This window comes from Paralichthys olivaceus, chromosome 18, assembly GCF_024713975.1.
Source record: "Paralichthys olivaceus isolate ysfri-2021 chromosome 18, ASM2471397v2, whole genome shotgun sequence".
NCBI classification, from domain to species: Eukaryota; Metazoa; Chordata; class Actinopteri; order Pleuronectiformes; family Paralichthyidae; genus Paralichthys; species Paralichthys olivaceus.
In genome coordinates this window covers 20,560,657-20,576,442 of record NC_091110.1, presented here as the reverse complement: position 1 = coordinate 20,576,442, position 15,786 = coordinate 20,560,657, and the positions used below count along the sequence as shown (strand labels likewise).

Genomic DNA, 15,786 nt, shown 5'->3' with positions numbered 1-15,786 from the left:
CGAAAGCTAGTTAGTAAGATAAGGCCTTATTTATTCGTATCTGTTTTATTATTTGTGTGCTGTTGTGTTGTTTTTATTTTTAACCTGAGACAGAAGAAAATAAAATAATCTTATTTAATTATATTTTTTAAAAACGTGATAACAAAACGGTCATGCTGTACAGAATAAAAGCCTTTAGATTAGACAGGGTCAGAAATCACACGTTTTAACAACTACTCGTGTTTTTGAAGAGATAAGCGGAAACGTGTGGTATCAGTGCTTCTATTGTGAAAGGCGGAAGTATGGATGTAGCTAACTGCTAACGCTGTGGTTAGCCCGTCAGTGCACACAGACGGACAGACCTACAGACAGTGAGCCAGAACTACAGACACAGTGTCAGTCAGACCTACAGACAGACAGACAGGCGGAGCTGCTGCTGCGGGGAACAGGTAAAGCTTCTTCTCTTTCACACGTTCACTTTAACTTTTAAATTAACATCAGCTTCACTTCCGACATTTTGAGATGAACGCAGTTCATCTGTGACGTCGTGTTGAACCTGTCAACAGCTAACTGAGCTAACACAGCTAACTGCTCCTGATGAGCAGGACGAAGCTACAGCTCCGTTAGCTTCCATTAGCCTCTGGTGTGTTTACATGTCGAGCGGCTGTTTGCTCTGCGTCAGGTGAAGAAGATGATGAAGAGGAGTTCCTGTTGTGTTCAGTGTGACAATGTCCCTCTGAAGTGTGTCTGTATGAAGCTCAACATGGAAACACACTCAACCAGCTATGACTGATATGAAATCACATGTTGAATCCATGTTTGGGGCAAATCCCGCTGCAGCCTCCTGAGCTGAAGCTCAGCTGTGTGTTGTTGTGGTTCTAAACCCACACATGAACATGATCATATGAACATGCACACATGAACATGATCATATGAACATGATCATATGAACATGCACACATGAACATGATCATATGAACATGCACATATGAACATGATCATATGAACATGCACACATGAACCTGTGGGTGATGATGAGGCGTCATGTGTGAGACATGTTGGCGACATCCTGCTGGAGTACGTGCTGTGGGCCACGAGAGGGAAGAGCCTTGTTTCCATAGTTTCATCCTTCACCTCCTCAGAGGGTTGTGATGTCACAGCTGCTGCTCCTCCTCCTCCTCCTCTCCCCCTTGTTTTAACTGTTGTCAGCGATGAGTCACCAGCTCAACACCTCAGTGGTTCTTCCTCTGACGTTCAGAAGCTTCGCCCGGGCTGCAAGGTAAAGAGGCTCGTCCATGGTGGCTGGTTTGTTTGGGACCTTTGTTGTCAGATTTGAGTTTGATTCCTCTGGTTGTATTAGACTTGTGGTTTCTTTGTTATAGTACAACGATCATGGGTTCATAAGGATATTAGATGTTTCTATGATGTTTGCTTCAATGTGTAATAAGGAGCCGTTCACTATGAGCTATTTGTGGATCGGATAGAAACAGACATGTCTGAGAGAAGGATGTTTTCACTCCGGCCTGTTTTTGTGTTGGTTTGTCAGCAAGATCACACAAAATCAACTGAACAGAAGATTGTCAGTAACCTTGGTGGAAGAATGAGACATGTTTGTATGTCTGTCCTCATGTTCGTCCGTTAGTTTGTCGGCAGGATATTAATGTGTGATCAGGATCTGACCGGTAGACTGGTATCGTGCTGGATCATTTTGATGAAGAGGGACCTGAGGCAGGAGACAAAGCTTTTTGATTTATCAGTGTATCTTCACATGGACCCTCACCTATGATCATGAGCTCTGGGCGGTGGGGGAAAAGAACGAGATCACAAATAATAAAATGCGTTTACAGAGCCTGCTGTGTTACTGGGCTCAATGTCTGTGCTTTTTCTCAGGTGGTATCTCCTGACAGACTCTGGAACCATCTTAGCTACTGGAAGGAATCGAGCGTGAACAGTGATCCGACATGTTACAGGAGTGAGGTCGAGCAGGGGCGCTACCTTCACCTCCCTCACATCCCTACTCCTCCACCGACCTGAGCAGGGAAATCAGGTGTGATAGTCTCGTTCAGTTCATCTCCCCGTCTGTGCTGCTTTATTCTGCTGTCTGACTCTGTTTTACTTTGCAGCTCAGGCAGCATAACACACTGTGATAACCAGAGGCATGATGGGAGTCCCTGCCCTCTGGGCTGTGCTGCTAACTTTCATCTGTCACAGCCGCGGCCTGGAAATACAAAGCCCCCGGTATTGGTCCAAAAGGTACGATGATCTCCAATTTTACACAAGGCCTCCAATTTACCTTTTCAGGTTCCAAACCAATTTAATAAATGTTCCAAAGTTCGCTGCACAAACTGGAACGGACCTTTTACTTCACGAATGAATAAACCACACTGTTCCTTTGTTCCTCTCTCAGGTCTCAGGAAAACATCTTGTTGGATCCCAGCGGCTGTGCGTCCAGGACCAAGCAGCAGCAGGTGATAACAAACCCTCACAACTTCTCTGTGGACATCCGGATGCCTGGTGTGATCCCGGCCGGGGTGAGTCTGCTTCTGTTAAGCGTCGTGCTGAGGGGGGGTGGGGTCCAGTAAACCTTTCTTCCTTTCAACCAAAGAAACACAGAGTAGCTTCATTAGAGGTGTAACGATCTGGCTCAATTAAATTAATTCACGAATATATAACGTATTGTTATTGAGTGGAAACCTTGTTAAACACACAGAAGCAGTGACGTGTTTTTAATTTAAAGTCAAAACCGAACTCACATGAAAATTTCTTATTTTAGTTGCTTTGTGATATAAATGTAACTGATTGTGGAAAATGAGCATATCAATTTTTTTTTGTGATATTAGTGATTAGTGTATATATATATATATATATATATCTCTAGATAGAAAACATCTTATTATTGTCCAGAGAAACGATCATATCTTGATGAATCTGTGGATTCACACTAGTTTTTATTTCCTCAGCCACAGCGAGCCAAATAGTTTACTGAATATTATTCACCAGTCAAAATTACACATATTCCAACTTGAATATATTTGTGTCTTTAAATATCAGTTATGAATACTAATAATACAAACATGTAGCTGAAACCTTCACTGTCATTCAGTGACTAATATCATTGTGTTCTTCCATGTTTCAGTCGGACACTTACCTCTGCATGGCGTTTCCTGTGCCAACTAGTCGAGATGCATATATCGGTGAGTATATCTTTAAAATGTGTTTTTATGGCTGAACAAACAGTTTGAAGATGTGTTTGTGATCAGTGCCTTTTACATCTCCAGTATCGACGACACCCACGGAACCTTGGTGTTTGTACAGAGTAGCGTCAGAACTTCTCTGGACAACAAATCCAGCAGAGACGCTTACAGTTCATTAACTATTCACTATTTTAACCACAGTGCTCTTCCTCCTCAGTGGACTTCATACCTCATGCCAGTATGGACACAGTCCATCACATGCTGCTGTTTGGCTGTCAGACTCCCGTCTCCAGAAGCAGCTACTGGTAATATCACACTTCGGCTCACAGCTCAGTCTGAAATTAATAAAGACAAAGTGTAAAGATTCTTCAGAACATAAGATGATGGCAGCAGCTGTTCTTCTGTGATTCCCTGTGGTCTCCCACGTGTCCGTTCATACACAAAGTGTAATATTGATTGTGTCACTGTTCAGGGACTGTGGCAGCGTACAAGGCACGTGTGAGGATGAAGCCTCCATCATGTACGCCTGGGCTCGGAACGCACCTCCTACCAAACTACCCAAAGGTTTGTCTCTTGGGACGTTTTCACACCAGAACCAAGCTTCATGTCTTGGTTTCACATTGTAGTGGAGGGACTAAAGAATTTAGTTTGACATATGTACGTAACCTTTACTTGACTCTGATTGGTTTGTAGACGGCGTGCGTGCAATGTCAGGTGGGGGGGGGGTAGTAGTCTTTCAGTTTAAATGGAGAAAATGAAAGTGGTAGTGAATTGTCTCTCTCTCCGGAGTTTCATGTCGTCCTCTGATCTCTGCTCTTCTCTTTGTCTCATCAGATGTTGGTTTTAAAGTTGGAAGGAATTCAGGAATGTCTTACTTCGTGCTGCAGATCCATTACGGAGATGTCAGTGCTTTCAGGGGTGAGTTTCAACTTCTGACATTGAGGTTTCACAGGGAGGATTTTATGTATCTGTTAAAATCTATTCAGTCAAGGTCTGAGGAGATCCAGCTATATATGAACTTTTATTTATATTTTAATACATTTATCACAACCGTAAACTGAGTCACCAGTTTATTAGAAAGTCCTGCACATCCAATACAGCAGCCAGCAATAAAACCTTGTACAATACCTGTGACGCTGCATCAAACATTCAACTTGATATCTGTTCTGCTTTTTTAATCTTTAATCTGACTTCATCCTGTCATGGTTGTCTTTCTAGCCAATGATCTACTTCCCTGATTCATCTGATTCATGCCTCTAGTGACTTACAGCTTGTGTATTTATGTTCTGCAGACCATCACAGAGACTGCTCAGGACTCTCCTTAAGAATGACATCCAAGCCGTAAGTGTTTTCTGCTGAGATCTGAATGAAAACCTCTCACTGAAGGAACCTGTGGAAGTTTGTGTCTGTGAGTTTAGACAGATCTTGTTTTTACTGAGAACCAGGAACAATATTCATGAAGGGAACAGGAATGTGAAGGAAACTGATGAAGAGTCATAAAAAAAGTTGTGTGAGGCTAAATGGTCTCCTGCCCTCTAACTGTGTCTCTGTGTGCACTTCTCAAAGGCAGCCTTTCATCGCAGGAATATACCTGCTCATGTCCGTGGATACAGTCATCCTGCCCGGGAAAACAGGTGTGTTTGTTTATCTTTTCCTACATTTCCATTTGTCAGGGTCAAAGATTTCATATTCAAGCTTACTTATTAAATTGCTTATCTTCCAGATATCGTGAATAACTTTAGCATAATGGCAGCTGGCGTATCTAACACACAATCTGCTTCAGCACACTTGATTCATCCTCCTCTGTGGAACCTGAAACTTCCTGTCAACAAGCAACAGCGTTCAGGGTCGAGAAAACTGAGCCAAAGACCCAAAAAACACGTTCCATGTAATTTGAGTTCAGGCAGAAAATAAACAGGTTGAGTCACAGTGGGAAATACAAAGCACACACTGTGGAGCATCTTTATTCTTAGTCTGCACATTGAAGTACTGCTGTCGTTACTTTTTCTTTGTTAGTTACAAACGCAGACGTCGCCTGTGATTACTCGTCATATCCCATCTACCCGTTCGCCTTCAGGACCCACACACATCACCTCGGTGAGTCACACGCAGAGTTTAGTTCAGAGAAGCTTTCGTCTCATTGGTGTCAGGTTCAGGATCGTCTGGATGTTTCTGTTGCAGGTAAAGTGGTCAGCGGCTACAGGATCCGAAACGGAAAGTGGAGCCTGATTGGACGACAGTCCCCACAGTTACCACAGGTACATTATCACATCGGCAGCTGATTGGTTAACAGCACGTAACCATGGGTAACCATGTCATGTGGTTCCCTCCCCTCATTTCCTGTCTGCTTCTATTTCACGTCGTATAATATCCCACTCTTTGCTGTTGCCTGGGACCTTGTGCTAGCTGTCTTTATCGTAGCTTAGCTTCGGTTAGCACAGTGATATAAACTGGGGAAACAGCTGGTCGGGCTCCGTCTGTACATTGAACAGCTACGAGCACCTTTTAAAGTTTCATATAATCTCATTTGTTTCATACATAAAATCCACAGTCATAGGTTTTTGTGTTTCAGCTTAAAGAGCCTCAAGTTGCTGTTAGAATATTCTGGTGACTTTATCCCAGAGAACCTTTTCTAAGTTGCCCCCGGTTCTTAGAAGAGTTGATAATCATATAAAGAATAAAGACCAAGGATACATTAATCACCAGAGGCGTAAGAGCACAGTGCTGTTGTCTCATTGTTCAGCAGTGAATGTGTTTTCTCTCCAGGCTTTTTATCCTGCTCACGAGGAGCTGGACGTGAAGTACGGTGACACCGTCGCTGCCAGATGTGTTTTTACTGGTGAGGGCAGAACCTCCAAAACCTACATCGGGTGAGTTCTGGTGTAAAAACTGTTTGAAAACGCTTAGATGAGAATTCCGGGGGAACACGATGCTTTTGGAAGAATTAAGTGACATGTGCCTAAAAATGACCATTTTATTTTCACAGTTTTTGAAAAAGAGCAAGAGAAAGAATGAGAGAGGTCACGTTAGAAATGAACTCTGTTAGAAATCAACGTGCTCTCCTGAAAGTGATGTTAGGACAAGAAATAACCAAAGTCAACCACTGGAGCCGAGTGGTGTGTTTATGTACTCTTCTGTTTTCTATGCAGAGGCACCTCTGATGATGAAATGTGCAACTTCTATATAATGTTCTACATGGACAGCAAACATGCCATCCCCTACATGAACTGCATGGAGACGGGCTCCAAAGATCTGTTTCAACATATTCCTGCTGAGGCCAATGTTCCCATCGCTGTCGACCCAGATCACATGATGATGCATATGGGAAAATCAACGAGTACGCACGGTAACCTCTAACCCATCAAACAGACTTTGTCTTACAAACCCAAAGTTAATCATTGCAGCATTTTATACACAACGTAATTCTCTCCTTGTGTTCTTCAGATGATCAAGATGACAGATCTGTGTTGGATGCAAACAAAGCAGTGCAGACTCTGGATCAGGGTGAGTTCAAGGATTACCAGGAATACTGGGTTATTACTCCACTATGGTATTTAAATTCAATAAAATATGGTAGTGTTTGGTTATTGCAGTCACAAATAAAAGGAGACATAGTGGACGAGTACACATTCTGCTGGATTCACTGAATGCTGGATTTACTTACTACAGATATAATAAAATAATAAGAGCCACAAGTAAGAATGTCGCGGCAGAAACACGACGTGTATAAACGGTGTCGTCAGCGTAACCCTCACACAAACAAACAAAGGAGCAACTCACTATTTTCTCAGGAAACCATGTCCTCAGATTCAGAGGTCACAAGCTGCCGCATTGCATGCTGGATGTTACGGAGAGATAATGGAACACAGCCACATCATCTGCAAGAAGCAGAACTGGACTCACAGGATCATGTAGGAGTAACAACCCTGCTGGAGGTCAGCGCCAACTGGAACGTGTTTGACTACTTGGCGAGAATATGGACACAACTTCTCCTGTTATATAAGGTCTCGCTCTCCTGCAGGATCTGAACAAAGACTGGAGTTCAACAAGGACACCTCCGACAGGTCTGTCCAAGGCCTGCCTTCCCATGATCCAAGGGTAGAGCAATCAAACCTGGGGCTGGTTACACATCACAAAGGGTGGGTGTTGAGCCCGACTCTGGAGTCCAGACACTAGTCTTCCTGTATCAACAGCTCATTCACATCAATGACGTCAAAACCCTTCCCCAGAGTTACAGGATCCAGGTCAGGCATCGATCTCCAAGGATCCACAGAGACGTCCATGACTGTGACGACGGTTATTTTGAGAGGGCTCCACTCAACTTATCTCTTTGCTCTGAAGATGCTCCGATCTGGAATCTCTTCACATGCTGTTCACGAGGATGTTTTCCTGGTCGTGTGGAAGAGAGACGGCGTCTGCAGGTCAGGTAGCCTCGAGGATGGAATCTGCAACACAACCAGTCTTTTGACCCACATGAGCCTGCTGGAGTTTACTGTAAAAGAAAGATCCCTTCTTCCATCAGTCATGTTGGGTCCGTGTGGCTGGAGGAGGAAGAGAAGAACATCTTGAATGCATCAGCTCTGCAAAGTCCATTTTTTTATTACGCAGCGTCCACCAAAGCACTTACACTAAACTGTTTTCTACAACACTTTCCTAACAAACCCCTTCACCAGCCTTCCTGACAAAACCACGGCATTTGCTTTGTGTAGCAAGACTTTCCTCCTTTTCCTTGTACTTTATTTCCACTCTTTTCTGTCCTTCTCTGTCTGTGCAGGTGACCTCTATTCTCTTATGTCCAAGCTGCTAGGCCAGAGTAACGACATAGTTCACATTCATAAGTTCAACCCCAACGAGATGCAGAGAGCCCAGGCGGAGCTGGTGGCTGAGATTGATAGCTTAATGCAAAAGAAAGGCCTGGGCTCTCCCAGTGCCACACTAGCCTTCCAACCCAGGGAGGACCCTGTTTTGGTGAGGGACAGAGTCCACAGGTTCCACCAGCTTGAGGCCACGGCCAAGTCCCCAAGAAGCCAGCTGGTAGCTGAAGGACAAGGTGGGTCCTGGATGCTATTTTATTGTTGTTGTCAGTGGTGCTGAAAAGATCCTTTTTCTTTGCGTGGTCCAATATTCTGCAACTGTATTTTCACATCTCTTCATTTGTTGCATGGAAGTAAAGCCAATAAAACCAATAACAAATAGATGAATGGAATAGTCTTTTTTAATTTCTAGCTGTTGCATCCTTTGTTTCCTTATTTCTGTCGCCTCTCTCCTCGTCTGTTTCTTTGTTGCCATTCAGGGATATGTTCTCACAGCACCCCCACCCTCGCAGCGCTGTGCTGGTTTCAGTCTGAATGTCTGATCATCATTCATCTTCCCCATGGAAACAGCTGCAACACGTTTGTCTGTCGTCAGTGCAGCGGGTTGATTGTTGAAAGGTTTCTTACAAACAGACAAGATGCATGATCATTGAATAAGGAACAAGGTTTGCTCGGTGTGTTTCCTTCCTCTTTAGTGTTTTTATAAAAGAGTCCTGTCATGTTCTCGAGCTAACGCTTCCTCTTGGTTGCAGACAAGATTGACACCATTGGCATGAACGGAAATAGGGACCAGTTCAATAATTCTTATGTAGCATGTGTGAGTGGGCTGATGACGTCACCTCTGTGTTAACATAAAGAACAAAGTCCTGGAATATCCAAAAAGAAAAATCAAGAAGAAACCAAGTCCCTGAACCTGCTGCTGCAAACCTGCAGCCACTGAGCCCTGATGGTGGCTTTTATGAGGACGAGTGTTCCAACTAAGATTCTTTCCAGTAACAGCAACAAAAAGAGGAGGTCTTCAGAAGAGAAGGAGGAGAAGAAGAAGAAACAGTGAGAGCAGAGAGAGAAACTTATAGGAAACCACTTCCTCACACTGGTCAACCGTCTTCCGGCTAATGAGTCCATCTCATCTTCCTCTTCTCACAAGTCATCTCAACAAACCGACATGGATCCAGGTTCATGACCTGGATCGACATTTAGTCGATCAGATCATTTACAGTCAAATTGAGGGGTGAATACCACAGAGTGATTGACAGCTAGTACCATCCAATGGTTGCAGGTGGGTGTGTCCTCGAGCTCTCAATCAGGCTCCTCCTCTCCTCCAAATATGGTTACTTCTGGTTTCAAAAAACCAAGATGGCGCTGAACACGATGTGAAACTGAGGCTCACAAACTAACTGGTGACGTCACGGTGGTTCGATTCCTGGTTTTAGCTGCTCTTTAAAGACCTCGGGACGACCAGTAGTAACAATCGGTGTGAGAGCAGGTCCGAGGCTCGCTTCTGTCCTGGGAAGAGAACCTGAGCGCTTGGTTTGAAGTGTGGGCGTGCACAAGAGCCAGAGTCACCACTCCGCCACATTCTCTATGTGATGCACCAGTCGTGTGTGTGTGTGTTCATGTTAACTCATTGAAACATCTTGTGTGTGTGTGTGTGTGTGTGTGTGTAGATCATTTGGAGCTTGTGTCGACGTGGCCTCAGAGTTCTCTCCAGCTCGGTCAAGTGTCAGGACTCGCCCTCGACTCCGATTCTAATTTGGTCATTTTCCACAGAGGGGACCACCACTGGGGGGCAGAGTGAGTCGCTTTTACTTAAGTTATCATCTGTTGATCCACGTCTTCTGTCAAACCGTGGACATGATGAATGTTGTCACGCATCGTCTCTCTGTGCGTCTCTCTCCAGCTCCTTCAACAGCCAGGCCAGATACCAGCACAGGTCCCTGGGTCCCATCCAGCAGTCCACCATTTTGGTTGTGGATCCCGTCAAAGGCAACATCCTGAAGGCTTCAGGCAGAAACATGTCAGTTACTATTGTTGTCTTTGTCATGAGACGGAGTGTTGAACTCATTTCACATGAGTGTCCCTCACAAAGTAAACAGATAATCTTGGGTCACACCTCTGATAATGTTTGAGAGTGGGAAAAAGAAAAGAAAGAAAAATCAGATCCCCCCAAAAAAACAATTCTTCCACCCTTTGGTCCAATCCAGAGACAAATCCACCACAGGGAGGAGAGACAGATGGTTTCAAACTCAAGAGATGACTCGTGTTTCTTTTGTACCTCCTGCTGAGTGAACACTCACCGTGATGCATCTGTGTGGTTTTGCAGGTTTTATATGCCTCATGGAATAACGACAGACAAAGAAAATAACTACTGGGTCACTGACGTGGCTCTTCATCAGGTAAGATCTTCCAGTCTCAGCACGTCAGGGGATCGTCTTTGTCCTTCTGCTCTCTTCTTCTTGAAAATAGAATCTATAAATAATTAAACTCTATCAGATGATCGATTTAGTGGGTCAGGGTTCGGTTTAATGACAGACTGAGGTTTAATAAACGCCTCAACACATGATGAAACTGTTCTCTGCTCCTCAGGTGTTAAAGGTGAGCGGTGACGGCGGAGACAGAACGTTGCTGACGCTAGGAGAAGCATTCAAACCAGGAAGTGACAGCAGCCACTTCTGTCAGCCCACTGACGTCGCTGTGGACACGGACACAGGAAACATCTTCGTGTCTGACGGATACTGTAACTCCAGGATACTGAAGTTCTCCTCTGACGGCAAATACCTGTCTGAGTGGAGCGCAGGTACACACACACACACACACACACAGTCTCAAAAGCTCTTTTCAGACATGAACTGAAGTCCTCACATGTTCCTGACATGTTCCTCACATGTTCCTCACATGTTCTGTTTGTGAGAACAAATGTCTGAGTCAGTGTCTCTGGACATGTTCTGGATCTTCTCCTGCAGCCTCTAGTTCATGTGAGAAAACTGGAAGATGTCCATCTTTTGTTGTGTGATAATTTGAGATGTGATAACTCATCTTTAAAATCTGCTCATATTCAGCTCAGTGTTATTTTCTCCTGTGTGAAGGTTCGTCCGACAGGAGGAGGCGCTTGCCGTTCCGGGTTCCTCACAGTCTGGTGTTCCTTCCTGACAGACGGGAGGTTTGTGTTGCTGACAGAGAGAACGGACGTATTCAGTGTTTCATCGCTGAAACAGGAGAGTTTGTTAAAGAAATAAAGAAGGAGGAGTTTGGAGGGGAAGTGTTTGCCATCAACTACAGTCCTGCAGGAGGTGAGTGTGAGCCAGTAGATGCTCGTCAACTTTTACCATCACTAAGTTATCAGCGGCCATTTAAACTGTGTGTGTGTGTGTGTGTGTGTGTGTGTGTGTGTGTGTGTGTGTGTGTGTGTGTAGATGGCTTGATCTTTGCAGTAAATGGAGAATCTCCGTATCGCTCGGCTCCACTCAGAGGTTTTGTCATAAATTATTCAACCAAGGATATTTTGGACACGTTCAGCCCCAAGACACAGGTGAAGACACACACACACACACACACACACACACACACACACACACACACACACACACACACACACACACACACACGTGACAGCTGAAGGTCCTCAGATGAATCAGAGGTAGAAAGACATCGGTTTATAAAATGTGACCTGTAGCTTCTTGAGTTTCTTTCTTTCTGTCTGAAATCTACAGACGCAGGCCGTCATTCAGTCTGAAATATATTTTACTCTTTTAAGATGCTAATGATTCATTTTTCTGGATTTTGTTTTTCTTGCAGGAGTTTATGATGCCTCATGACATCGTTCAAACCAGAGACGGCAGCGTGTTTGTCGGAGACGCAGGCAGTAATTCAGTCTTCAAGTTTACCAGTGAGAGTAAGTTCAGCTCCCTCCTCCCTCCTCCCTCCTCCCTCCTCCTCTTAATGGGTTGGGCCGAGGAGGATCCTGACTTGATGCCCCACCTTTCATTTCTGAGCCCAAACACCTGACGGAGAAAACTCATTTCAGCTGCTTGTGTCTGTGATGTCATCACTTCACTCATGATTTCATGTCTGTTGTCGTTTGGATGAATTATCTGTAAATGAACTTGTGACTCATCTGAATGATTCTTTCCTCGTGTTCCAGAGTTCCACCGCTCTGTGAAGAAAGCTGGCATCGAGGTTCAGGAGCTCGAAGGTGAGAGTTGTTGAGTTTCAGGTTTTACAGTCAACGTGTTGATGGACACTGAGGCTGGAGCTCGAAGTACGAAGTGTTCGAACCGTCAGAGGACGAGGAGCTGTGTTCATACTGTGTCCTGTGGTGCTACACGTTTAGAAGTTTCAGTGGGAACACGATAGCTCAGATCTTTTTCAGGGAATTTGTGGTGAAAACGTTCAGACTCACAGATGAACTGATTCGATTTGGGAGGTCAGAGGTCACAGTGACCTCACATGAAACTGAGCTGGTGGATGGAGACAAACAGACTCATGGAGGTGATTCTTATTATTTTCCTGTGATTAAAAAAAGATTTCCTCTCCGTGTAGAAATGGAGACGTTTGTTCAAACTAAACTGAGGCCTGAACACAACACGTCGAAGACGACGGTCGTCAAGGAGAAGCAAAGTGTCGCTCTGCAGCCTGAAGCACAGAAAGAGACGGAGGAGGAGGAGAAGAAGAGAGTGTTGAAAACAAAGGGAGGCGAGGGGGTTCTCCCCGCCGTCATCACCACGCTGCTGCTCGTCCCGCTGCTGCTCGTCTTATCCACCGGTGTCTTCATCTGCTGGAGGAGAAACCGTACGTATGAGAGGACGTGAAGTAGAGCAGACGTTCAGAGACTCTTCCTGAACTGAGCTGAATGTTCACCCAGCTCTGCTCTGTATTTACAGATCGCTCTGAGCTGAAGAGTGAGCCCAGCTCTGTGGGAGGGATCCTGGGGAAAATAAGAGGTAGGTCATTTATGAGATTCAGGAATTTACTCACTGTGTGGTTCTGTGGAGACTTGATCCACTTCTCTATGTTTCACTGTGAATGTTGAATTTGATGAACACTCTTCTGCTCAACACTGAACCAGAGCGTCGGCCTGATGTTGTCCTGAACATCACAGATGTGATGACAGACGTCTGTGAGTATCTGTTAAACACTGTTCTCTCCGCTCGTGTTCTCGCAGGTAAAGCAGTCGGCGGTCTGAATCTGGGGAACTTCTTTGCGTCCCATAAGGGTTACAGTCGTCAGGGCTTCGACCAGCTGAGCACCGAAGGCAGCGACCAGGAGCGGAACGAGGAGGACAGCAGCGACTCCGAGAACGAGGAGTACTCCGCTCTGCCGCCGCCTCAGTCCTCGTCTTAGACGCTCCGCCACCCGACGACAACCTTCTGCTTACATTGCCAAGATGTATGTTATTCATCAAGTGTAACTGTTGTGTTAGCTGCCAATCTTATTGTTTCTATATTGAAATCTATATACTGTAAATACAGATAATTTGACATGATTTAGGTTATTTAATATAATTTATCTGGTCTCCATCATATTCACACGTCACCTTAAACCTTTTGGTTTTCCACAAATCAAACGTGCAGAAGTTGAAGTGATGAGAACGATCCACACGTTCAGATTCAGCCTTAAACTACGGATGTTCGTGCAGTTCAACTTGTTTCAGGGATTCTTCCAGAAATGAGAATCACGAAAATCCAGAAATTCTTAAGAGAAGTTTAGTTTTTTGGAAACAGGTAAAAAGGAATCTGAGCCCAACACAAACGTCGCTGAGAGACGGGCATGAGTCAAATCTTTCATTTTCTTTATTTACAGTCGCCTGTGAGGAAACTTTAGGGTCTCTGTTTCCATGGCAACACTCTGCCCAGCACAAGTTGACCTGTAACTCAGGATCTGACACACGTTGATGTGGTTGAATCAACACTATGTAACAGTTACTGAGCAACAGCGCCCCCTGCAGCCACAGTGGTGAGAGACGTCTGAGTGATGAAGTGTTTTCACTGACCCATGATCCTCTGCTTCCTGAGCCACCAAGCTGTTCAGAGTTCTTCATGTTTTAAAGTTTCTGCTGAACATTGGAGATAAACTCTGGTTGTTAAGAACTGATCTCAGTTCAGCTTCACTCTTCAGCTGATGGAGACTCTCAGTCACTTGTTCTGGAGATGAACCCACTCAGCAGAGAGAGAGAACAGACTCAGGGAGCGAAGGAGGAAACGTTCTCCACCTTCACACTCATCAGACTCACTTTGATCAAGCTGCTGCTTCAAGGTAGAAAAGTTTCATCGTGTTGATTCAAAGCTTCATCAGCTGGGTGTGTTAGTCCTGCAGGAGGCGCTCACGGTCTCTGAGGTCGAGCTGCCTTGTGTCCCTGCTCTGAACTCATTTCAGCATCTGATCCTGTCAACAGATCCAGAAATGAGACGAGGACGTTGACTCAGTTTGTTTTCCAGGAGCAGAAGCTCCCTCCACACCTCTCAGCCCGTCACTCTGGTCCGTGTGTCTTCATGTCAGTTTTGTGCCTTTTCACATCGATGTTTTGCCTTTTTTCAGCACCTGCCATTACAAACGTGTCGTGGGACGAAACAGCTGCTGCTAGTCGAGCTTTTCTCTTCCATTCAAGTGAACAGAGAATATGTATGTGTGTGTGTGTGTGTGTGTGAGTGTGAGAGAGAGAGAGAGAGAGAGACACCAATCAAACATTGTCAAGTCTCAAGCACTGAATCTGTATCCGTTACTACAGGAAACTTCAAACATCATAATACAACAACGATGTTCATCGATTGTGTTTTTAGATAAATCACATGATCCAGTTTTTAACCACGGCTCCACTGATCAGATCGAGATTTTTCTTTCTCATTAAATTCACTTTACAACCAATTATATAGAATTTGAAGAAAACATTTCAAATCTAAACATAAATGCTTCTCTCCAGTTTTGATTCTGGAAAACAAAGGTCAGTGAAGCAGATAAAAACATTCTGTACTTTCAAAGTTCACTTTAGTTGTGTAACAGAAGAGAACCTTTATTTTTCTGTGACGCAGCTTTAAAGTAGTGAAGAAGTCTTCTACTCTTCAGCTCACAATTATTTTCCTTATTGATGAAGCTGTTGGTTGATCTTCATCAATTATATCAAACAATATTTCAACATATTCCCCAAACTGGATTATTCAGAGGTGAGAGATAAAACATGACGTGTCGGTGCAGCTCTGATCTTTGATGAACATGCACACGTATGATCTCTGACTGCAGCTGCTGAAAAGTGTTGCTGGGTGTCACACGTCACAGAGAGTGAGAGCTGTGTCAAAAACTATCAGCAGAAAATCAAGTCCATAAATAATCAGTTATATTTCTCAACCTTTCTGTTCTGACGACTTTGTACACTGCTTGAGATTCAACCTGAATTTATTGACGAGTCTCTGTTGAGTTTCTAAATGTTGAATTTGTGAGTAGAATGAAAAGAAAACGTGAATATGGAGGGAGATGTTCAGTCACACCTGCAGGTCGTCAGAGGAGGTGAACGAGTCACAGAGTAACGATTGTAAAATGCAGATCAATGATTTTGTTTATCCAGATTATTCACGTCTTCGTCTTCCTCCGTCTTCTCAGGATTCTTTTCTTCCGCTCCGTCGCTCGTTTCATCTCTTCAGTTGGTTTGAGTGAATGTTTTTTCAGCAGCATGCCATAGAAAACGCATTTCTGATGTCGCAGTCAAACGTGGGCTATCTGATATTTATTATTGTAACACACTGGTTTTGCTGCAAGATACTATTTTCAGTAAGTATGTTATTTGTGTAATAAAGTGTCTGCAAAGCATC

General features: G+C 44.3%; 2 protein-coding genes across 6 annotated transcripts in view; one reads left to right on the top strand and one right to left on the bottom strand.

Moving 5' to 3' along the window:
* Positions 1–15,786, bottom strand: part of pomk (protein O-mannose kinase) — a 52,021-nt gene that overhangs the window by 2,243 nt on the left and 33,992 nt on the right. The window lies entirely within an intron of this gene.
* On the top strand, positions 269–15,784 carry pam (peptidylglycine alpha-amidating monooxygenase). 5 transcript variants are annotated; one of them, XM_069514179.1, is made up of 27 exons: positions 276–428; positions 1,870–2,026; positions 2,103–2,232; positions 2,387–2,510; positions 3,116–3,173; positions 3,391–3,478; positions 3,646–3,737; positions 4,008–4,091; positions 4,466–4,514; positions 4,740–4,807; positions 5,190–5,270; positions 5,355–5,431; positions 5,940–6,043; positions 6,323–6,510; positions 6,618–6,677; positions 7,948–8,223; positions 9,655–9,781; positions 9,888–10,004; positions 10,311–10,383; positions 10,574–10,784; positions 11,074–11,277; positions 11,401–11,516; positions 11,783–11,879; positions 12,129–12,179; positions 12,527–12,775; positions 12,868–12,927; positions 13,149–15,784. In XM_069514179.1, the coding sequence occupies exons 3-27, from the start codon at positions 2,138–2,140 to the stop codon at positions 13,325–13,327; spliced, it is 2,928 nt and encodes a 975-aa protein (XP_069370280.1). In that variant the 5' UTR covers positions 276–428; positions 1,870–2,026; positions 2,103–2,137; the 3' UTR covers positions 13,328–15,784. The 5 variants fall into 5 exon arrangements, with proteins under 5 accessions (XP_069370281.1, XP_069370280.1, XP_069370278.1 ...); XM_069514177.1 differs by having other exon boundaries at positions 6,323–6,519; XM_069514180.1 differs by lacking the exon at positions 7,948–8,223 and having other exon boundaries at positions 269–428; positions 6,323–6,519.

What these genes read in the sequence shown, in the direction of transcription:
- pam (XM_069514177.1), top strand. Translation starts at nt 2,138, where the DNA reads ATGATGGGAGTCCCTGCCCTCTGGGCTGTGCTGCTAACTTTCATCTGT. An exon ending in CATCCTGCCCGGGAAAACAG is followed by an intron (nt 4,808 to 5,189) that starts GTGTGTTTGTTT and finishes TTTCTTTGTTAG; the next exon opens with TTACAAACGCAGACGTCGCC. An exon ending in GACCCACACACATCACCTCG is followed by an intron (nt 5,271 to 5,354) that starts GTGAGTCACACG and finishes TTTCTGTTGCAG; the next exon opens with GTAAAGTGGTCAGCGGCTAC.